The 24,945-nt window shown below is 35.4% G+C and overlaps 1 protein-coding gene across 14 annotated transcripts in view; it reads right to left on the reverse strand.

Annotated features, from left to right (window-relative positions):
• Positions 1–24,945, reverse strand: part of RPS6KA3 (ribosomal protein S6 kinase A3) — a 156,521-nt gene that overhangs the window by 30,202 nt on the left and 101,374 nt on the right. For 13 of the 14 annotated variants that reach the window (XM_042974978.1, XM_042974977.1, XM_042974982.1 and 10 more), the window contains 7 exons: positions 22,854–22,935; positions 13,603–13,683; positions 12,732–12,811; positions 12,024–12,130; positions 7,951–7,988; positions 7,600–7,742; positions 7,351–7,421 (listed from right to left, as the gene is read on the reverse strand). In XM_042974978.1, the coding sequence (XP_042830912.1) occupies positions 7,351–7,421; positions 7,600–7,742; positions 7,951–7,988; positions 12,024–12,130; positions 12,732–12,811; positions 13,603–13,683; positions 22,854–22,935 (602 nt within the window). The remainder of the gene's footprint in view (positions 1–7,350; positions 7,422–7,599; positions 7,743–7,950; positions 7,989–12,023; positions 12,131–12,731; positions 12,812–13,602; positions 13,684–22,853; positions 22,936–24,945) is intronic. The other variant, XM_042974972.1, reaches the window with a different exon arrangement.

Raw genomic sequence — 24,945 nt, forward strand, 5'->3', positions numbered from 1 at the left:
TTGTGGAATACTATCTATTTTACTCCCTGTTGGAGACACAGAATAAAATACATTGTATATAAAAGGCTGAAAAATCTAAAGTAAGGAAATCATTATTTTTCTAAGCATTTGTTTCCAGTATGTCTTTTTCAGAGAATACCCATTCACATCTTGTAGAATTAGGGCTCTACCAAACAAATCTGGAAAATACTGCCATATTAGGTAATAGGTATATAGCAGAGGTTTCTTTCTTTTAATTAAAAAAATTTTTTTTAAGTTTATTTATTTCTGAGAGAGAGAGAGAGAGAGAGAGAGAGCGCGAGTGAGCAAGTGAGCATGAGCTGGGGAGGGGCAGAGAGAGAGGGAGACACCAGAATCCGAAGCAGGATCCAGGCTCTGAGCTCTGAGCACAGAGCCTGACATGGGGCTCGAACTTGTGAACTGTGAGATCATGACCTGAGCCAAAGTCGGACACCCAACCGAATGAGTCACCCAGGCGCCCCGTAGAGGTTTTTTTTTTTTTTTTAAGTTTATTTATTTTGAGAGAGATAGAGGGAACATGAGCCAGGGAGAGGAGCAGAGAGAAAGGGAGAGAAAGAATCCCAGGTAGGCTCTGCACTGGCAGCACAGAGCCTGATACAGGGCTTGAACCCAAGAACCATGAGATCACGACCTGAGCTGAGACCAAGAGCAGGACACTTAACCAACTGAGCCACCCAGGTGCCCTTAGCAGAGGTCTTTAAACAGTGCACTAACGTGACCAAATTTATTTCCAAGAAGGTAACTGCAAAGGTAGTAGTATAGAGTGATCTGGAGTAGAAAGCAGTGGTAGGTTGTAGGCATTCTATTTAGGAGCTTGACCCAAAGTGTAGGTAAGAGACCTCCATGGTCTGAGAACTGTAAGCAGTGCAATGCAAAGGAAAAGCTGGGACAGAAATATTTCTGAGAGCAAATTTGATGAATACCTGCATGTACAAGAGAAGGGAAGAAATCAAGAATGATTCCAAGTTTCTGGCTCGGGGAGTGAAAACACAACAAGAAGAAAAGAACAGCAAACAGATAAATTTAGTCATGTGTTTTCATGTTTTGGGAGAGCCATGCAGGTGAGGACATGCAAATACAGGTCTGATGTCTGGTTAAGAAAGAATAATTTGAGAGTAATTAAAATGCTGAGAGTAGTTACAGAAAAGACTGAGGTCAGCCAGGAAAATGAGCACAGAAGGGAAGAAAAGCCTATCAAAGATGAAACCCTAGGAAACAAGAACATTTAAGCAGTGGTCAGAAAAAGAACAATTTGGGCATTAAAAATAATGAATGCAATTATTTGTGATTGCTGAATCACCCTGATTATTAAATCCCAGGGGTTCACTATAGTAAAATAAGAAAAAGTCAAAGCTAACATAAAAGTCAACTCACTGGACACCATCCCCACTGGAGGTAACCAGGGCTCTGATAACTGGAAATAATTAAGAAAACAATCAAACACTTATTCTGCCTTTCTTGTTTGAGCCTTATTTCAAGGTATTTCAACAGCCCTAGTTGATGAGAGAAAGTTCACGGTTTTGGAAAATATCAGCTAATAAATGAAGAAGGAATAAAAGTAATAGAAAAGCACAATTTTGGAATCCCTACTAAAATTGTTATTTCAAGTAATGATTACCAACGTTTGAAACCACTAGATGAAAGCCTGCCAGGGAACGTTGCATAGAGGGATCAGGTGTAATCATGGGAACTCATCACTTAAAGTTGGGCAACCAGGTGTTATAACCCTTCTGATGTGATGCAACAGAATGCAGCATGAGCTATGAAATAATCTTGCCAAAAAAAAGTTTAACCAGAAATGGAATAAAGGAACAAGTTCAACAATATTATAGGGAGAATAAAACAATTTCAGTACTCCTAGGAAAAAACTAATTGTTGTGTAACCATGTTAACAAGAGAGCCACAAAAACTGGCTTTAAATTCATTCAATTGAGCAAAATCAACGTGCCCAGGTAAACATAGATTTTTTTTTTTTTTTTTTTTGCAAATCAACCAATCAGTAACTGCTCTCCATCTGTGAAAATCAGACAAAAAAGAAGGGACTCCAACAACCACACCTGAGTGCAAACTGATCAACAGTCCCACCCAAGTAACCACTCTTACAGATGATGTCGACCCATTTATGGCCCTGAAAGTCTGCCAGTTCTTGAGCTCCACCCTTCCCCCAAATCCTCTGTAACAACAGTGGTCTGTGCTGCTTAGGCACTCTATCAGATCAGCATCACTCTTCCTTACTAGAGTAAGCAACAGTATCAGCTTTATGCTTTTTGTTTCATATACTGAGAGGTTGTCTTTTGACAAGATAAATACAGAAAGTGGAATTCTATAAAACTGTATTGGTTTCTTCTACAAGTAAACGGTAGGGGGAAAAAACAAGGGTAGACTGTTCTAGAAGAACGGAAGCTTAAGAAGTACAACCAAATGAAATGTTCAGATGTGATTTGGGGCTGTAAAGACAAAGTTCTGGAGAAAATCTGAAAAATCAGGTTATGAATTGGTATTAGTGGATACCTTACCAATGTTTTGTTAGGTGTGGTTATGAATGAAAGAAAACATCCTCACTTTTTAGCAATGCACACTTAAGTGGGTGACAAACGATATGTCTGGAATGCTTAAAATATTTCAGTGAAGAAGAAAAAGAAAAAAGCAATAGATGAAGCAAATGTGGCAAAATCTGATGACTGTTGAATGTAGGTGCCTGGTATTTGTGTGTTCACTGTATTAATTCTATTTTTGCAAATTACATTAGATAGTTTTCATAATTAAGCAGAGAAAAGCAGGCAGAGAGGAATGGTCAAGCAAGAGATCAAAAGAGGAACTGTTAAGGAAGTAGGAGAAGCAGGTGAGAAGAGGAAAACCTAAATGGGGAGAAAGGTGCCAACAGTGTCAAATTCTCCTCAGAGAGACTTTTTTTTTTAAATATGAAATTTATTGTCATATTGGTTTCCATACAACACCCAGTGCTCATCCCAACAGGTGCCCTCCTCAATGCTCATCACCCACTTTCCCCTCCCTCCAACCCCCCATCAATCCTCAGTTTATTCTGTTTTTAAGAGTCTCTTATGGTTTGGCTCCCTCCCTCTCTAACCTTTTTTTTTTTCTTCCCCTCCCCCATGGTCTTCTGTTAAGTTTCTCAGGATCCACATTCAGAGAGACTTTTCTTAAGTGCCTCACCTAAATTGGCTCCTGCCCCTGCCCCTTCCCTCACACTTAAGGAATATTCTGGTTTATTATCCCTATTGCTATTACTTTCTGAAATATATTAATTCCTTGTCTCCCCAACTAGAATGCAAACTCTGTGAGACCAGAGATCTCCTCAGTCTTGTTAACACTGCATCCTAAGTATATGTAGCAAGACCTCAATCATCTGTTGAATGAATTGTGTGAACAAATGGTACAGAGAGTTGCCTTTCTAACAATCTGCCACTGATTTAAGCAACCAGATCACTGGTGACCATAACAAGAGGAGTTGCAATAGAATGGTGGAAATGAACGACAAACAGGCTGTGGAATAAAAGCAGCCAAAAAATGGTAACAGAAAGCACAGACTACTCTTTACAGAGGCTCTGTGTTGAAAGGATGCAGGAAGATGGTGCAAAAACATGAAAGGAAGGCCAGGTCAAGAAAAGGGTTGATTTTTCCCAACACTAGAGTCAGCTGAAAGGAAGGGGCCGAAATAGATGGAGTGATGAAGGTTTAGTGAACATTCATTTATATAGCAAACATTTTTTTTACCTTTTTTATTGTGAAAAATAACATAAAGTGTAAAACAAACAAACAAACCCTGAACAACCCCAACACCAAAGTATACAGTTCAATGATCTACCACAAAGTGAATAGTCAACTGGCCAAAAAATAGAACATTGCCAGAACTTCTCATCCAATGTAACCACTTTTCTTATTTTGCCTTCCCTGTTGCCATCTGAATACAGACCTTAAAAAACTGGTTTGTCTGCTTTTAAAACTTTATATACAGAATCATATAGTATTTATTTTTTGGTGTCTGAACCCTCCTTGCTCAAAATTCTTGCACAATTTACCCAAGTTGTTGCATATAACTATGATTTGTTCATTTTCTGCACCCCTGGACCAAAGGCCTCAGCCTGTTTTGGTATGGCTTTTGAGCTAAGAATGGTTTTTACATTTTTAAAAAATGTTTATTTATTTTTGAGAGAGACAGACACAGTGCGAGCAGGGGAGGGGCAGAGAGAGAGGGAGACACAGAATCCGAAGCAGGCTCCAGGCTCTGAACTATCAGCACAGAGCCTGATGTGGGGCTCGAACTCACGAAGTGTGAGATCATGACCTAAGCCGAAACTGGATGCTTAATCAACTGAGCCACCCAGGTACCCCTTTACATTTTTAAAGTGTTGGAAACAAACAACAAACAGTGAGAATATATGACACTGTGTGTGGCCTGTAAAGCTAAAACATTTACAGAGAGTTTAACAACCCCTGCTGTATTCCATTGTATGAATATGTCATAATTTATCAATCCATTCTACTGCTAATGTCCAGTTCCCACTTTTTAGCTATTACAAATAATGCTGCTATGAACATCTTTGTACTACTTTCTTGATGTGCAAGTACCTTGATGCATGTAAAATGAGTGCACCCTGAGGATTGGGATTATTGGATGAGGGTATATATACATTTGGCTTTAGAAAATAATGCCAAAAACTGCTTTCCAAAGTGGTTATAGGAGTATTTATATTCCTTCCAGCTATGGATCAAAGTTGCCACAGCTCCACATCCTGTCAGCACTTTATATTGTCAGTCTTTTTACTGTTCGTCATTCGGGTGGGTGTGCAGGTGTAGCTCGTTGTGGTTGTGATTTGCATTTTCTGATTAATGATGGTGAGCAACTTTTTATAAGTTTATTGGCCAGTGAATATCCTCTCTTGAAGTCCTTATATCTCCTACCCATGTTTCTACTGGGCTATCTTTTTCTTATTGATTAACTGGAGTTCTTCATATATTCTGGATACAAGCTCTCTGTTGGTTATGTGTCTCAAATGTCTTCTACTCTCTAGATGGAATCAATGTGAAGTTATCAGTTTTAATGTAATAATAATTTATCAATTTTTTCTTTTATGGCTAGGGGTTTTTGGGTCCGAAGACTATTTTTCCAACCCAAAAATCATGAAGATACCCTCCTATACTCTCTTCTAGAATCCTTTTTGCCTTTTTACACATATATGTAAAATATATGTATATTTGTGGCTCACTTTGGCAGCACATATACTAAAATAAATGTATATTTGTAATACTCTTGGAAAGGATTTTTGTGTGTGGTGTGAGGTAGGGATTTTGTTTTTATCTTTTTCTATATGAATACCAATTTTTCTTGCATAATTTATTTAAAAAGGCTGTTCTTGGAGCACCTGGGTGGCTCAGTCAGTTAAGCATCTGACTTCAGCTCAGGTCATGATCTCGCAGTTCAAGAGTTTGAGCCCCACATTGGGCTCTGTGCTGACAGCTCAGAGCCTGAAGCCTGCTTTAGATTCTGTGTCTCCCTCTCTCTCTCTCTGCCACCCTCCCCCCACCCCCCACCACTCACACTCTGTCTCTCTCTCAAAAATAAATAAAAACATTAAAAAAAATAAAAAGGCTGTTCTTTTCCTATAATTTCCAATGGTCATAAATCGTGTCTATATATGTCTGACTCTCATTTTATTGTGCAAGTCTATTTTTTATACTTCTTTCAGTGACATATTGTCCTAATTACATTTATAGTAAGATTGGATATGTGGTAAAGCAATTCTTCTTATCTTGATCTCTTTAGGAGTGTTTCAGCTTTTCTTGGTCCTTTGTATTATGTGTTATCATATTAGAATCAGTTTATCAAATTTCACACAAACTTCTTAAAATTTAAATTTGATTTGCACTGAGGCTATAGTTATGCTGTTCAATATGGTAGCCACTAGCAGCAACAAACAACCACTTGAAATATGTCAGCCCAAATACCTAGATAAAGTCCAAACAGGACTTGAAATATGGTCAGCCCAAATTCTAAGTGTAAAATGCACACTGGAGAAAATAAAATGTACACTGAATTTCAAATAAGTATGAAAAAAATAATGTATTGCATTAATCATGTTTTTGTAGTTTTTTTGTTTATTTATTTTTGAGAGAGAGAGACAGGGTGAGCAGGGGAGGGGCAGAGAGAAAGGGAGACACAGAATCTGAAGCAGGTTCAAGGCTCTGAGCTGTCAGCATAGATCCCCACACAGGGCTCAAACCCACAAACCGTGGGATCATGACCTGAGCTGAATGCAGAAGCTCAACTGACTGAGTCACCCTGGTGCCCCCTATCATTTTTTTTTAATGTTAATTACATGTTGAAATGATAATATCTCGGACATATTGGTTAAATAAAATATATTACAATTAATTTTACCTTTTTTTTTTTACTTTTTCAATGTTGCCACTAAAAAATTTACAATTATGTATGTAGCTCACATTACATTTCTATTGGATGATGCTGATCTATACAAACCCACATCTTTACAACACTAGGTCTGTCATAATGTGAATACAGTACAACTTTCCAAGTTATTTTGGTCTTTAAAATTTTCTTTAAAATACAATCTTCCAGTTTTCTGCATAGAGTTCTTGCATAACTTTTGCTAGATTTATCTAGGTATTTGAGATTTTTAAAATACCATTGTAAATACTATCTTTTTAAAAAAATTTATTTTCTGTTGCTAGTATACAGACTTGAAATAGATCTTATTTAGTGACCTTTTATCCAACAACTTTGCTAAACTGTTATTAATTCCAAGAATGTATATGAAGATTTGGATTTTCTATGGACACAATCATGTTGCCTAAATAATGACAATTTTATCTCTTCTTTTTAAATCTTAAACCTTACTTCTTTTACTTGCCTTACTGTAGTTGCTAGTACCTCCAGGACAATGTGAATGGAAGTGGAATAATGGATGTCCTTGTCATATTCAAAATCTCAAAGGTAAAGCTTCCAATATTTTACCGTTAACATGAGGATTATATGAGTACTCGTTTGGAGGGTGTAACCCAGAGACCCGGGCCCCTGGAGTTTCTGCTTGGGGCAAGGATCTTGTCTCTGGCTATATTTGGTGGGGGGCATAAATAAAGGCCACAGGCTCCAAACATGTATGTGGCAAAAAAAATAAAAAGGTAAGTTGAGTACTCTAAATCTATGGGGCTTGTTCATATTTCAAACGTCGTATCGATGAATTTCTTAGGTATTTCTTATAGTATAGCCAACACTCTAAAATTTCATTTTTTAGTTTGAAGCATTTATTTTTAAATCTCACCAAAACATATCCACTAAGGAGTACTTACTTAAGAATCATAGTCATTGTTTCTTTTCGATCTTTTCCTTGGAAAGGTAGTGTACCAGTGAGCATTTCAAACTACAAAAAGGCAATATCATTAAAGGTATTAGTCAATAAGTATAAAATCTCAAGGCCAGAAAGTAAAAAAGCATCATCGTAATTACAACCAAATCTTGTAAAATTGCTATGTAATAAAACAAATGATTTATAGTTCTACTATATTTATTACTGACCTCAAAAACACCCCAAACCTTACCATTAACACACCAAAAGACCACCAGTCTGCACTCTGAGTATGACCTCGACGATTAACTACTTCTGGAGCCATATATTCCACAGTTCCACAAAAAGAGTATGCCTTCTTTTCATGGTCAATAGACTCTTTACTTAGGCCAAAATCTGCCAAAATAAATATTGAATTCATAAATATCCTACAATAACTTCCCCACTTAAAGTTTAAACTCTGAGTACCAATATTTACCTTAACTATTACAAAATTCTAATCCAACTTTTCAAACAACGTGCTACTCAATATTTGTACCATGATCTACTTAAAAGAAATTATATAAAGTAGAGGAGAATATTTTAATAAAATTAGGATTTTTACCTGTTAACTTGATGTGACCTTCTTCATCAAGAAGTATGCTGAAACAAAGTCAGAAAATCTTTTCAAACCACTAGATAGAGATTTATGGAAGCTAGAATGGAAAGTACTGTGTTAAGCACTAGATTACTATATTATTCTAAAATATTTAGACTGTGAATAAAGCAAAGATAAAAAAGGAGAAATAGTTTTTAGATGCACATATGTAACAAATCCCAAAGGCAAAGTCTTATATATGTGTATTAAGGACACTTAAAAACTATTAGAAAAAGAATCAAAACCTATATATATTCTTTCCAATTTCTAGTTGCTTTCCTTTTTTTTAATGTTTATTTTTGAGAGAGAGGGAGAGAGCGAGAGAGACTGAGTGCAAGCAGGGGAGGGGCAGAGAGAGAGGGAGACACAGAATCTGAAGCAGACTCCAGGCTCCAAGCTGTTACCACAGAGCCTGACATGGGGCTCGAACTCACGAACTGTGGGATCACAACCTGAGCAGAAGTTGGACACTTAACTGACTGAGCCACCCAGGTGCCCCTCTAGTTGCTCTTTCTAATGCCATTCTTCAGAAGTAGCCTAATGCTTGCACAATAGACAGAAAATCCACATATTTGAGTCAACTGCATTAAAGGTGTAATTTTCTTGGTCATATTTTAGGCATCTGACTCAATCATTCTTTCCTAGCTTTTCCATCCAATCCTCTTCTTTTTTTTAAATTAAATTTTATTTTTTAAAGTTTATTTATTTTGAGAGAGAGAAAAAAAGTACGAGTAGGAGGAGGGTCAGAGAGAGAATCCTAAGAAAACTCTGCAGCACAGAGCCCAATGTGTAGCTTGAAACCACAAACTGTGATATCATGACCTGAGCTGAAGTCAGACACTTAACGACTGAGCCACCCAGGTGTCCCCATCCAATCCTCTTCTTAATACACCTTCCTTACACTCCTGGTTTTTCACTGACCTATCCCTTCACTGTATACAGTCTCCAGTGTTTTCTCTCTTTCTCAGTAAACTGTGAGCTCCTAGAGGGTTTTACCTTATTCATCTTGTAGCGCAGTGCCTGGTAGAGCAGAGACAAATAAGAAATGTATGTTGAATGCATGGGGCCAGTCTACAATGGGTCAATAAGGCATGCCGAATAGTTTGGGCTTCTTCTCAAGTGCACTAACATAAAAGGTTTATATGCGTGGAGGGTAAGGATAATCAGATCTTCATTTTTATAAAACAATTTGGAGGGGAAAATAAAGGGTATTTGGTGATCTCTTAGATATGGACCATGATAAAGGGCATATAGAGAAGACATTCAGGTTTCTGGCTTTAACAGATACTTGAGTGGAGAGTAACATCATTAATTAAGGAGCTATAAGAAGGGGTAAGTACTAAGCTGTAAGCCAATAATTCTATTTCTGGATAGGTATTTTAGCATACTGACTTGAAAGGCCAAGTAATAAACTGTTTCACTTATATTCAAAGCTATTCCATAACATAGGCATTTCATTACTTTTAATTCTAACTAAAAATATGTGAAAGCCAAATTTTGCTGTAATATAATTTTACTGTGTCAAAAAACTACTAACCCTCCTATGTCATTAATTCAACTATGATTATAATAAACTTTACAACTGAGGATAATTCATTAGGGACATATTTTTCATGTCTCTTTCATAAGGGATTTAATATGAAAAAAATAAAAATCTTGATTATTCTTGATTACAAAGCAGACCAACCATTTAAAGAATATAAAGGGAATTATTAGGTATGGTGGAAACCATCCTTCCTTCTGTCCAATAAATACATAAAAGACAGTTGTAAAAACAAAACAAACTTCAAATCATTCTTAGTAATTTTGAGAAAAAAAGAAAACATGGCTAAAAGAACATTACTTATGCCTTCTATAGCAAATTCATTCTCTTAAGATAACCATGCCCACCCTTTATCTTTGAAAGAAAAATAAAGTTATATTACTTTTAATAGGGAAAGTTCCCTTTCAACTACTAATAATCATTTTTAGCCATATTTATTATAATAGAGTTTTGGTTTAAATAGAATCTGGAAAATCCTTTACAGTGCATAAAACAGTCTAAAAACTGAAATGTCTTCCAAGTTCTATATGATGGTATATATTTGGATTATTTAACAACTAAATGTTATTTCAATTAAAAGCGTCATCTAGACATCTATGTGAAAGATCTCACTTCTTACATACATTTGCTCTTATTCAACCCTTAAGAAGGGCTGATGTTCTATACATAATTTTATTACCAATGCTACTGCAATGGTCTACAGTAAATACATTCAATTAAAGGACATAAAACAAGGGGCACCTGGGTAGCTCAGTTAGTTAAGCATCTGACTTCAGGTCAAGTCATGATCTCACAGTTCGTGGGTTCAAGCCCGGTGTCAGGCTCTGTACTGATAGCTCAGAGCCTGGAGCCTGCTTCAAATTCTGTGTCTCCCTCTCTCTCTCTCTCTCTGCCCCTCCCCTGCTCTCACGCTGTCTCTGTCTCAAAAATAAGTAAAAAAATAAAAAATTAAAATTAAAATTAAAATTAAAAATTAAAAAAAAATTAAAAAAGGATATAAAACACTAACACATATTTTTATTACAAATGTTTAATCATGTTTATAGTAATTTTTTTTCTTCTAAGGACTATATGCTTGAATATTTATTCTCACCAGAAATTATATTTTATGTAATGATAGTTAGAAATGGGTAAAATAATGTGAAAAGCTCAGTAATTATCTGGGGAGTAACAATGGAACCAATATGAAACTTATCCAAAACCAAAATATATGAAAAACAAAGGTAAAATGTGAAAGTGTAACAGTTTCTAAATGATCATGTAATAGGATTCCAAAGGAGCATTTCCTCTGTTTCCTGTTGTAATATATAATTTAAACATTGTATGTAATGTTTTAATGTAAGTAGTATCTAAATTCTTGATAAAGATGATGGTTGTACAATTCTGAATATACTAAAAACCACTGAACCATACATTTTAAATGGATGTCTTGTAAGTGAATTAAATCTCCTAAAAAATAAAGACTCTTATTTATATCTTTAAAAAGGAATAAAAACTTTTTTGCTCAAAGTAGTAGATAGTAAACACCAGCTAATTAAAACACAGAAGTGTGTGCAATTTAATATCAGCTTCTTGATAGCTGCTACTACAAAAACAATGGGAAATTTGCTCAACTCACACTTAAAATTTGAAATTATGTGGAAAAGGAATAAATGGTATTTGGAGGGAAGCATTAGCTCTATGCCATGCTTCATACCAAAAAATTTCCAGATGCAGTTAAAAGTAAAAAAAGAAACCATAAAATTACAAGTATCAGATTATGGGATTGGAAAAAGCTTTATAAGAATAAAAGTCATGGAAGAGATCACAAAAGATTGATCTGAGGAAAAAAAATACTTGTGTAGGTAAAAATACAAAGTTAAAATTAAAAAACAAACTAGAAAAATCTATTTGCAATATATGTCAAATGGTTAAATTCTTAATTTGTAAAGCTCTCTTACAAATCAAAAGGAAAAAAAACACAATACTCCAAAAGATAAATGAACAAAGGCCATGAACAGAATAGTCACACAAAAATACAAACTGCCAGGGACACCTGGGTGGTTTAGTCGGTTAAGCATCCGACTCTTGGTTTTGGCTCAGGTCATGATCTCACAGTTTGTGAGTTCTGGCCCCATGTTGGGCTCTGTGCTGACAGCATGGAGCCTGCTTGGGACTTCTCTCTCCCTCTCTCTCTGCCTCTACCTGGCTTGCTGTCTCTTGCTCTCTCTCAATAAACAAACAAACAAACATAAAAAAATACAAATTGCCAACAAACATATGAACATGGATTTCAACTTCATTAGAAATAAAAAATGCAAATGAAAGCAAGATAACAATAACAGAGATTATGACTGACAGATTTTTAAAAGTATGAGAATATATAGTGTTAGCAGAAATGTGAAGCACAGGCGTTCTAGCACAATTCTTGTGGTAGTTCTATGAAGTAATTTTATTTTTTATTCCCTCCTAAATAATCACATTACATTGTATTCGACTTAGTAGCATAATTCCTTACTTTTCTGGTTTTAAGTCTCTATAGATTATTCCCAGGCTATGTAGATGGTCTAAAGCAAGTGCAAGTTCGGCCAAGTAGAATTTGACATCTTCTTCTGTGAACATCACCTAAAATAAAATAATAATTTTTCTGTCTTTATTTTCTTTCTGTGTCTGTAGTTTTTATTTAAAATTCCATCCTAGAGTTCAAATATTCAAAAATTATAAATATGCTAGCCACATGTAGTTTTATCCACAATTTACTTATGAAAGGAATTTGCAAAAATTATTGAATCAGTTAACTAATCACTTTCTAAATGCTAAATGTGCACTGTGGGAGAAATAATTTTACATTTTGTTAAGTAACAACTATATTCAGATTGTGACACTACTGCCCCACCACAGTAACATCTTAGAAATGAAAAATGATCTTTAAAATGTATGCTGAATTTCCACTACTAATCATTTAAGGATATCTTGATATATTATTGCTTCTGAAAAACTATAACTGAAAGAAGCAGGACAAAAGACAAAGAATTTATTAATTTAAAGTCCTACTTTCAGAACAACTTCAAAAAGGAGGAAAAGAACTCTTTTTGGCTCTAATTCCTTAATATAAGAATCTTGTGCCACTAGAGAAAATACAATAAACACAATATTGAAATATAACAAAGCTTTAGTTAAAACAGGATGCATATAGATAGATTAAAAATAGAGATTAATTATATACCTCTTTGGATAAGCGTGTAAACAAATCTCCTCCCCTGAGAAAATCCAAAATAAGATACAACTTCCCTTCAGTTTGAAAAGCTGAATGAAGAAATGAAAATTTGTTTAATCTACCAGTTTTTTTTTTTGGCTTATATTAGGTCAACTCATTCACAAATGAATATCATTTTTAAGCAAATTAATGATTATATCACAGATCTAAAGAGATTTTTATTTAGAAGATAACCAATGATTTTCCTAGTTTCCATGCGGAAATGTTAAACGTAGTGTTTCTTATTATGGAACCACTAGAACATTTGTTACATTTTCTTCAGGCAATAGTCTCTCAGGAATATAATAGTTTTAAAACATGTGATTAATAAGAAAAATTCCCAACATGGTCACTTTACCATGAAACAACAACAAAAAAACATGTCACTTAAGTGCAGAAAAAATGTGGGTTGGTTAGCTTTAATCACACATAATAAGAATCATCACAACTTTACCCACTGAGAAAAAGCACATATACCTTTGGGGAAAAGAAAGGTGATAAAAGCTTCAGGATGTGACATTAGGGATTTTTTCTTCCTTTTAAGAGAAGTTGGGCTGGGCTAACACATATGGACTACAAAATGCTGATACACTGTTATTAATTATTATAATAAAAAACAATGATTATTACCTATTCCTATGGCTACCACTCAGAAACATAAGTATAAATGCAATAAAAGCTTCTAAAGTTTAAGAAGTAATGGCTTAATTTCCATGACTTTATTTATCTATTAAACACATATAAATCTACACAAGCAAATATATACATTAATACATCTGAATGCACTCAGGGAGTGAGGCATTAGGTGGAGGAATGAGGCTGCAGGTGGTTCACAACTTACCATAATGCAACTTGACAATAAAAGGATGATTAACTTCTACCAAGATATCACGCTCCATTTTTGTCCGAACACGGTCTCGAACTACAAAATATTGCACATATGGCTATACTACAATAGCTTTCAGAGACAATCCTTAAGACAAAATCTCTTTGGGGCCTATTTTAAGTAAAATTTTGCTAAAATGTGAATCTACATTTTTATATATGCCAATAAAGCTATTTATACATACAAATAAAACTATGACTCTTTAAGTTTTAAAATTAATATATTGTTTACTAAATTACACAACCAGAAGAAATTGTTTGTATTTAAAAATCTGTGCTTTAACTTAAAAAAAATACAGATAACAACATATCAGATGTTGAGTCAAACGTTGGCTTTAAGATCAAATTTACAAACATTTTAATCAAAGTTATGAAAATGGCCAAAAAGGATTAACTTTTGAAAAACAAGGCATCCCAATGAAATACTAAAACATACACACAAAAACGGAATAGGTTTCACTACCCCTACCAACCTTATCAACCAAATAAGCATTCATTAAGCATCTATAAAATGTGGCAGACATGGTGAAGGATGAATGAATATACCGAAAAAGGTCTATTTTTAGTTAAGGAAGAGAAGGAGAGGGAGAAGAAATAATGTAGTGCAGCTGAAAGGGCGAAGGCTTTCTGGAGTTACAAAAAATATCTCGATTTAGATCTGTGTAATACTGAGCAAGTTACCTACTTAAACTCTGAGTCTCAGTTATCTCTCATGGATAAAACAGGGATAACACCACTGTACCTTTGGGGGCTGTGTGACCATTTGAGATAAGGTTTGTACATCCCAGAGCCTGGTACATAGGAGGTACTAAATTAAATGGTAGCTATCGCACCATGAATACGGTAAAGGGATAAAATGACTTATTACCGGGAATAAGGAGTACAGGAATTCAGAGAAGGGAGAGATGAGTTTTACTTGCATGGGAAAGCTAGAGGGAAGAGGTGGATTTAGGAACTTTTAGAGTGGAACGTAGACGGGTGGGAAGGATCAGGCCTAAAGAAGAAAAGTCCAGGTATGGAGTACCAGTGCAAGTGAGAACATGGAGGCATGCATGAAGAAAAGAAAGCAACCCAATCAGTATGGAAATTGGGGAGGTGAAATTGGGAAGACCCAGATTCTTGATAATTCGGAATGGCACGATAAATTTATGTTTGATCCTGTAGGCAAAGCTCTCTTTTACCAACCAAACATTTCCTGAGTAAATTTTGTGTGTCAGGCACTGGGAGATACAAATACAAATAAAATCATCTTCAAGAAGCTCATAATCTGGTGGGAATGACAGATGAGCAAAAAAAAAAAAAAATTGAATACATTCTGGTAAGTATTCTGTGTTGGCAGCTCAAGGGATTTGAGAGGTGAAAATAATCATTCATTAAAATTTTAATTTTTTTCTGTTGCATAAGAAGGATAAATCATAAATAACTTTTATTTTTCAGGCCAGAATGACTGAATGGTTGTGTCAGATATTAAGCAGAAAGAATGGGAAAGAGAATCCTTTGTGGGGGGAAAGAAGGGACAGAAAGATGAGTTGACTTTTTTTTTTTTTTCAATTTAAAGTGACTACAGATATTTAAAACACAGAAATAAGACCTCTGGAAAAAATAAACAAAGAAGCTAACACAAAATCCTATGTTTTCCATTCTACCAGTTTTCCACTTCTAACTGGGAGATTTTGGTGCCAGTGACTGGAAATGGGCAAACCAAGTATAGAAACTAATTACTCTTGATACCTATAAAGCTTTGTCTTTTAAATGACTTGTCCAGCTGGTGTATCAAATTCAGTATCAATCTCTTATTTCATTATCCTGTCCTATCACAACAACTCTGGTGTCTTCTATTATTTATGTGAATGAGGTTCATCACCTAGGACTGCTAATAATTCTGCTCCAGTCTAGCCCACATCTGTGTTTTTTCTACTGCTACCCATATGATCTTGGATTCAGTTCCTATTACCTTAAAAGGTAGATTCCAAATTCCTACCTCTTTCAATAATTATACAAACATTACAAATCTTATCATTTAAAACTCACCTCTTTGTTCAGTAAGCAGCAAATACATCCACCAACATACTTACTGTATATCTCTCTTCTATTATTCTACCACAATGAAAAGAACAATCATTTGGGAGTCAAGAGCTACAGTTTTTAGTGGCTCTGCTAACAAGTAACTGAATTACCTTAGTCAAATCCTTACACTGCTTGGGGACTTCCTGCTTCCTTCTCTATAAAATGAGAGGCTAGAGGGACCCCTGAGTGGCTCAGTTGGGTAAGCATCCAACTCTTGGTTTCGGCTCAGGTCATGATCTCACAGTTCATGAGTTTGAGCCCTGTGTTGGGGTCTGCACTGTCAGTGTGGAGCCTGCTTGGGACTCTCTCTCTCTCCCCCCCCCTCTCTCTGCTCCTCCTCTGTTCTCTCTTTCTCTCAAAATAAATAAACTTAAAAAAAATAAAATAAAATGAAATGCTAGAACAAGATGATTTTCAATTATGATTATCTTGTGAGGTGGTTTCCTTACATGTAACACTGATGAGACCTTGTTTAGTTGAAAATGAGCAGTGAGATATTGTCACTAAAGGATTCCTTCATTTTGTCTGAGGTAGGACTGTTTAATAATTCTAATCTGGTTTCTTTTACTTATGTAAAGACCTATTGACAAATATAAATCGTCCTACAATCAGGAGTTCTGAGGAGGATATACTGCTTTAGAAGAAGGCATGTTTTATATTGGTAAACTCTAAACCCTGAAATAGAATTTGTTAATAATGACTCATGCCGGCAAAGCAACTACATTCCTCTGAAATAATTTTTCTCATATAGTAGTTATTAGGTTTTAAATCCTCCTTGACTTGAACATGAGAGTGAACAAGAAGAAATGGTGTTTATGTTTCCAGGATTATATATTAAGAAACTGTTTAAGCAATGGTTTACAAAACTTTTAGGCCCACAGACTACTGTGTTAGGACAGAAGTCCCCACAAACTCAACCTCACACTACTGACTTCTATTTGACTCCACTTATTGAATTAATAGGAACTCTGAAATGGAAACAAAGAGACTTCTGCTTAAATATAGATGTTTTACTTTCTACTTTCTTACAAACCCCCAGTGAAATTACATTAATGGAACAATTATGCATAAACTCGTAAGGACAAAGAACAGGAGAGGAAGCAAGAGCAGAAGATGACTAAGTGGTAACTTATACAGTAGGTAAGAGAAAGCTAAAAGCTAAGACTAAGGGAATGAAGCCAAGGAAAAATAAGCAAATTCTTGCCAAAGAACCCTTTCCAATTGGTTATTTGGTACTTCACTCTTAAATGAGAAAAAGTTAGCAAAGGACCCATAGGCATTTGAGGAAAGGCTCTAAAGATGAAAAACAGCTCTCAAAATAAATAGAAAGAAAAAGGAATATGGTGAAACAGAGACAATGTAAAGAACACAAGAAAACTTAAAAATCACCCTTGTCATTTATATCCACCAAGAGAGCAAAAACCATATGGCACCCATGAAAAAGAAGCTTTAAAAGGGAAAGGGGGAAAGGAACCATTATCTTCAATAAACTACAAAGAAAAAAAGTGTAGAAGAACTCACAGATTAAAAGACTTAAAAGAGATTATCGACCAACTACAAAATACAGATTTTATATAGATCCCGATTCAAATATACTGCAAAAAGAAAATGAATCATAACAATAGGCATAATTGGAAATGTGAATACTGACTGGATATCTGTATATTAGTTTTTTAGGTATAATGTTAGAGTTGTATCATTTCTTTTAAGAGTTTTTATCTTTTAGAGATACATACTAAAATATTTATGGAAAAAATTGTACAATGTCTGGGATGTGCTCCAAAGTATCAAAAGAGGGGGAAGGGGAAGAACACAGATGCAAAAAAAAAAAAAAAAAAAAAAATTGACCGTGAACTGGGAAATGCTGAAGCAGCAAGGAGGGTATATGGGTGTTCTCTATATTCTTTGGTTTCTTTCTTCTTTTAAATTTTTTTAATGTTTATTTATTTTTGAGAGAGAGAGAGAGAGTGTGAGAGAGACAGAAAGAGAGAGAGAATGAGTGGGAGAAAGGCAGAGAGAAGGGGAGAGAGGATCTGAAGCAGGCTGTGTGCTGACAGACCAACACGGGGCTCGAACTCACGAACTGTGAGATCATGACCTGAGTTGAACTCGGATGCTTAACCAACGGAGCCACCCAAGGTGCCCAATTCTTTAGTTTCTTTCTCTAAATGTTTGACACTTTCTTTCTTTTAAAAAAATTTTTTAATGTTTATTTATTTTTGAGAGAGAGAGACAGAGACAGTGAGCGAGTAGGGGAGGAGCAGAGAGAGAGGGAGACACAGAATCTGAAGCAGGCTCCAGGCTCTGAGCTGTAAGCACAGAGGCCGACCTGGGGCTTGAAATCACAAACCGTGAGATCATGACCTGAGCCGAAGTCAGATGCTTAACCGACTGAGCCACCCAGGCGCCCTGACACTTTCTGTAAGAAAAAGTTTTAAAAAATGGAATAGAGAACAAGGAAAATCTAGGAAATTAAAAACGGTGGTAGAGGGGCACTTGGGTTGCTCGGTTGGTTAAGCATCCAACTCTTTATTTCACCTCAGGCCATGATCTCATGGTTCGTGGAATCGAGCCCCACATCAGGCTCTGCACTGACAGTGTGTAGCCTGCTTGGAATTCTCTCTCTCCCTCTCCCCCATTCCCTCTCTCTCTCTCTCAAACAAACAAACAAAAATGATGGTAGAAACAAAAAGGTCAATAGAAAGGTTGAAAGACAGTTGATAATATTTCCTAGGATATAGGGGGAAAAGGACAAAACTGGAAAACAGGAGGGAAAAACAAAATTAAGAAATGATCCAGGAGGTCCAACATATTCAAAGAGAAGCTGTTACAAAATAGGGAAGTAATGACAAAACACTCTGCCAAAACTGAAGAAATGAGTTTCTAGAATGGAAGAGGCCACCCCATACCTGGTATGATGAATTTTAAAAGTCCACACTAAAGAAATACCACTGTACAAGTTCCAGAACACCAGGGATAAAGTATAGAGTGATTCTAAAGACTTCCAAAGAGGAAAAGCTGCTTATGCACAAAGGACTGAAGTCAGAATTGCAATAAACTTCATAACTGCAACACAGGAAACTGGAAGACAATGGAAACAATGCCTTCAAATATCGGAGGGAAAATTATTTCTCACCTAGAATTTTACACTCAGCCAAATTATAAATTAAGCGAGGGGCAGAATAAAGACATTTTAAGACATTCAAGGTCACAGAAAAATTAGAATCCATTCACCCTTTCTGAGGTAGCTACTAGAAGATATGTTGCACCCAGACTGGAAAGTAAACTGAGAAAAAGGTAGAAACAGAATTTAGAAAATGAGATCTAATACAGCAAAGATGTGAAGGAAAAGTGACTCCACTATACTATTTGGCTCTGAGGAACAGTATGTACGTACGTATGTACATACGTACGTATGTATGTATGTATATATTTATGTAAATTTAGTTGTTTATTTTTGAGGGGGGGGGGGCGGAGGGACAGAAAGAGAGGGAGAGAGAAGATCCCAAGCAGGCTCCCCGCAGTCAATGCAAAGCCTGACGTGGTGTTCAAACTCCCATGAGATCAAGACCAAAGCAGAAACCAAGAGTCATACACTTAATTGACTGAACCATGCAGGTACTCCAAGAAGTTTTTATAAACCTGCAATAATGAAAACATTACTGGGAAGACATGAAATGGGGAATTGTGTGTGGGTGATAGTATGAGAGAACTAAATCCTAATCTTCCATGTTACGAAGTCAATAAATTATAATATCACCAAATGAAAACAAAGAATTGCAATAAAGAATACTGAATGTGGAGGTAAATGGCAGAAGCAGCAGTTGAGTAGACAGACGAAAGTCACTGTCTCTGAGGGTCAACAACTGGATGGGAGGGGTTGGTAAAGCTCTGCTATTTTATAAGATTCTATATATAAATTACTTTGATAAAAATAAAAATTGAGTTTAAGAATACATTAAAAATTATCTGACAGTTTACAATTCCAATATTTTCAGATATTTTCACTTTTCTATGGTTTCTTCTATAGCTCATATCCGTATAATTTTACATACTTGTGGTAGCCAAATTTGTTACAATTGTTTACTTTCATATTTTCGTTAAGTTCATTTTGGGGATTATATTTGAAATATTTCCTTTAAGTAATATTCTATTAAATTATATGCTATATTAAAATATTCCTCCATTTTTCAATGTTTGTGTGATTTCTAAATTATCAACATTATAAATTAATGTTGCTGTGAGAACTGTCAAGTACATGAATTCTTTCTTTGAGATTATTTCCTGAGGTTAATTTAGCAGCAATAATGGCTCTTTGTATTTACTGCAAAACCACTTTCCAATTTATGTTGCCATCATATAAAATAACTCATTAAAAAAATTTTTTTTAACATTTATTCATTTTTGAGAGACAGAGAGAAACAGAGGGTGAATGGGAGAGGGGCAGAGAGAGAGGAAGACACAGAATCCGAAGCAGGCTCCAGGCTCTGAGCTGTCAGCACTGAGACCGACTGGGGAGCCCAAACCTACGCACCGTGAGATCACGACCTGAACCGAAGTGAGACACTTAACCGACTGAGCCACCCAGGGAACCCAATATCCAATTTTTTACATGTATTTCTTTATTAGCAAAATGAACATTTTTCCAAAGATTATTTTATCCCCCTGCATAAAACTTATCCTGAAATCCTTTAGGTAGAGGTTGTAATGTTACCTTTTAGGAACTCCTATTAATTGTTACTTTTACATTTATTAGTTGGAATTCTACTATAAGGAAGAGCCTTCCCTTTCTCCATATTACTTAATATATGGATCAATTCATGGATTTTATACTATCACTATCATGAATTGTTGCAATGTTCAAATTGTCCTAGATTTGGCTGTAGGGGTCCTTTACTGATTCTTTATATTATTATTTTGTAATATTTGAAGTGAATAATTTCATGATTTCCTATTTATACTACTTTTCATTTTATGAAAAACTAAAATTTTTGAAGTGTCAATTTATTTGAGATTTGTAATTTGCTCAATATCCCTTCACAAGTTTCTTAGATGTGTTAATTTGTAAAATCCACTTAGACTGTTCAGTTAGATTGTTATATTTTTTATGGCATAGAGTTTAAGAGAAGACTAATTTTTTTCCAGGTTGCTCAGGAATATTTCGAACAAAACTTATGAAATCATTATTTCTCAATGTTCTGTATACCTGGTTTGTCATACAGCACAGCAAGTATTCAATATTTTTATAAATACATTAAAATTTAATATGTAATACTTTTTTTCATTCCAATTCACATTCAATCAGTGTTTACTGAGGGCATAAAATATGCCACTTTCCTTTTTTTATTTTTTATTTTTTTTCCCTTTTTTTAAATATGTAATACCTTTGTGATGTTTTATTCTGATTTGTATGCCTATATTATTCCCCCCAATAACATAGTGAATTATTACTGTTTTAAATAAGCTTTAAACCTGAGAGAGCTTATTCCTTTCCCATTCTTCTTTTTTCAAATATTTTTTGAGGTGTATGCTTTGTTTCAAATGAAATTAAAACAAATTTTTTTTAATGTTTATTTACTTTTGAGATAGAGAGAGACAAAGCATGGACGGGGGAGGGTCAGAGAGAGAGGGAGACACAGAATCCGAAGCAGGCTCCAGGCTCTGAGCTGTCAACACAGCTCGACGCGGGGCTCGAACCCACGGACCGTGAGATCATGACCGTGATATCATGAGCCAAAGTCAGACGCTTAACTGACTGAGCCACCCAGGCGCCCCTCAAATGAAATTTTAAATATTTAAAAGAAAATTCAATTGGAATCTTGAGGATATGGAGCTAATTGGATGGATGGCTAGATGAATACTGGGATTCTTAACAACAGTTGGCCTTCTGTAAAAGGAATTGGGCATTTATTTTCCTTCCTGATATCTTTTAGATTTTTCAGTTTCATAGTTTATGTATGTTATGCACTACACAGATCCTGTTAAACATTTGAAACCTACTTTTGTTGTTTTTGTGAATGAACTCTCTTATGTAAGTTCCACCTATGGAGTTTTTTAAAAATTAATTTTGAGAAAGGGGGGGAATGAATGAGTGGGAAAGGGGCAGAGAGAGAATCCCACGCTGACAGCGTGGAGCCCAACACAGGGCTTGATCTCACAAACTGTGAGATCATGACCTCAGTTGAAATCAAGAGCCGGACACTTAACCAACTGAGCCACCCAGGCGCCCCTCTACCTATGCAGTTTTATAACATGGAATTCCTAAGCATAAAGTTATAGAAGTACTGATATAAAGGAGGGCACTGAGGATAAAATTTAATTTCCTGGTCCTAGCAAGAATCAATTAAGTAGTGTTCCAGGAGTAGAGACTGGATAGGAAAGAAAATACATTCAGGAAGGGAGCAAGAGAAAGGAACCAAAGGATGTTTATAGAAAAATGTGGAATTTCTTAGAATAATGATATCCAGAGTGGGTGACTAGCTTGGAAGAATAACATCAGAAATAATAAATGATCATCACAGATATTCCTTTCAGAATATTCTAAAATCTTTAAAATTACATGTAAATTGAAGAAGAAAAAAATGATGTTGGGAATCAATACAAAAACAACTAGAGGTTATGTGGTAAAATAACCAATACTGCTACATAAAAGGAAGATGTAAATATTTTAAAAACTATGTATAATTTCCTCTAAATGACTATTTACCTGTAACAGTCAAATCCTACATTAGATTGTTCAAAATCTGAGGCTTAGTATAAAAATTTACTTGGAGACCAAGATGATAAAGTCCTTAAAATAAACAGTATTTTGCATCCAGTAAATCAGTACGTTTTCAAAACATTAAAATAATGACATTAATTTGAAGATGAATCAAACCCAGTTTGAATCTTCTCAACTTCTACTTGCATAAGCCCAAGACGAATTTACGATACTTCTTTTATAATATGGCAACTCCCATTCTCACTAGCCATGATTCCTAGCCCAGTAGAAAAAATTCACTAAAAGAAAGTCTAAATTTAAAGACAGTAATAGGAACAGATTCAGAATGTAAGTAACTGGCCTAGGAGTCACTGGAGATCTACTGAGACCTTTCAGTCTGTTTACACTACACAAACGTTATAAATAGTCGCAGCACTTACCTTTCAAGGTGGCCTTCTTCAATACTTTCATGGCATAAAGCTGTCTAGCATCAGAGCCTGAGATTTTTTTGACTAAGAAAACCTGTATTTAAATGAGAGAAAGAAAGTTTGACAAAGTATCACAAACGACACCACTGTTAAAAATGAGACCCTTTCTATAATACAGTTTATTAGAAAGATTCTAATACACTGTAGAGGCCAATTTCCCTTATGTATCAATTATAAGTACAATGAGTTGTAACAGCTGGCTATAACTTGAGGTGTCAACATAAGTGAACACAGTGTTTTCTTTCTTTTTGTTGTTTGCCAATTCTCGAAAAGCATGTCACATATAAGACACAAATAAAAATTTTTAAGCTATGTCATAATTAGATAAAAGTCTAACTTGTTTAAAGTATAACACAGGTGGTCATTGCTCTGCTTTTAACAAAACAAAAATTCTTCTGATTCCATAAAAATTGTCACACAGGAGTTCCCCTTGACCACAATTTTCTGTTGATACAATTATTCATTGATGATTGGTCTTTGTATGAAAACTACACATAAATTTCTCATTGCTGGGCAGAACAACTTAAAACAGTTACACTGAAGAAGGTTATTCACAAATATTTTTTTAAATTTTGATTATTTATCTTTATTTATTTTTGAGAGAGAGAGAGACAGAGTGTGAGCAGGGGAGGAGCAGAGAGAGAGAGGGAGACACAGAATCTGAAGAGGCTCCAGGCTCTGAGCTGTCAGCACAGAGCCTGATGCCGTGCTCGAACTCATGAAATGTGAGATCATGACCTGAGCCAAAGTCGGCGCTTAACCGACTGAGCCACCCATGCACCCCGTTGACTGTTATTTATTTAATATTCTAGTTTTAAGTTCTTTTTTAAAAATAAAATTGTCAAATTGGCTTACATACAACACCCAGTGCTCATCCTAACAAGTGCCCTCCTCAATGCTTATCACCCATTTTCCCTCTTCCCACCCCATCGTCCATCCTCAGTTTGTTCTCTATATTTGTTTCTTGTATTCACAAATATTTAATGTGACTTAAGCCAGAACCCCACCTTTCAAAAATCAAATTATCACATATATCTAAATATGCAAAACACAGTTCCTAGGTATGTTACTGAGCTTCTTGACTTTCCAAATATTTTTAGCTCCTTTCAAAATACAGTGTGAAATTTATGCAAAATGAATAAAGTCTGCTGTAAATAATTCATGGTCGTGCTATATAACATGGCTAATACAAGACTACCTATAAATCTCTTCTATTCATTTTGATCATTAGGCTTGTGATCTTTTTTTAAAAAGTTTTTATTTAAATTCCATTTAAATAAAATGGGCACCTGGGTGGCTCAGTCACTTGAGTGCCTGACACTGGCTCATGTCATGATTTCATGGTTCGTGGGTTCAAGCCCCATGTCAGGCTTTGAGCTGTTAGTGCAGAGCCTGGTTCAGATTCTCTGTCTCCCTCTCTCTCTGCCTCTCCCCCAGTCGCGAGCTCTCTCTCTCTCAAAAAAATTAAATAAACATTAAAAAATTCCAGTTAGTTAACATACAGGGTAATAATAATTTCAGGTGTACCACATAGTGATTGATGATCTTTTTCATGAAATCTTTACACATACTTGCTAAATGGACCTGAATTTCAACTCTTTTTTCTACCTGTTCTTTCCTGCAGTGTTATTGAGCTGCCACAGATGGGAAAAGAAGCAATTATATTCAACAATTAACTTTAAGGTCGGCTCTCAATTATATGCACTAGCATGCCAGGTTATTAGCGCAAAATTAAAAAAAAATACTACATTCAACTGATTCTAGGGCAAGGCAGAGTTCCTCACTTTGAGAAATTGTGCTAAAGGTGATTGGCAATGACCTCAAGCCTAGTAAAGAGCACTACAACTTGCACAGAAACCCTGATGCATTGGAGGTTCCTCTCCCCAAACCAAACCCCCCATCCTATCCCCCTCTGTGATGCTCCACTCTTTAGCTCCTTGTAGCCAGTTAGCACGGAGCCAAACTAGGGAGAAAAAAAGCATTCTTAATCAGGTTCCTAAGATGGAATGACATTCAAATGCTAAAGGTAAGCAAAGATTATTAG

This window comes from Panthera tigris, chromosome X, assembly GCF_018350195.1.
Source record: "Panthera tigris isolate Pti1 chromosome X, P.tigris_Pti1_mat1.1, whole genome shotgun sequence".
Taxonomy (NCBI): domain Eukaryota; kingdom Metazoa; phylum Chordata; class Mammalia; order Carnivora; family Felidae; genus Panthera; species Panthera tigris.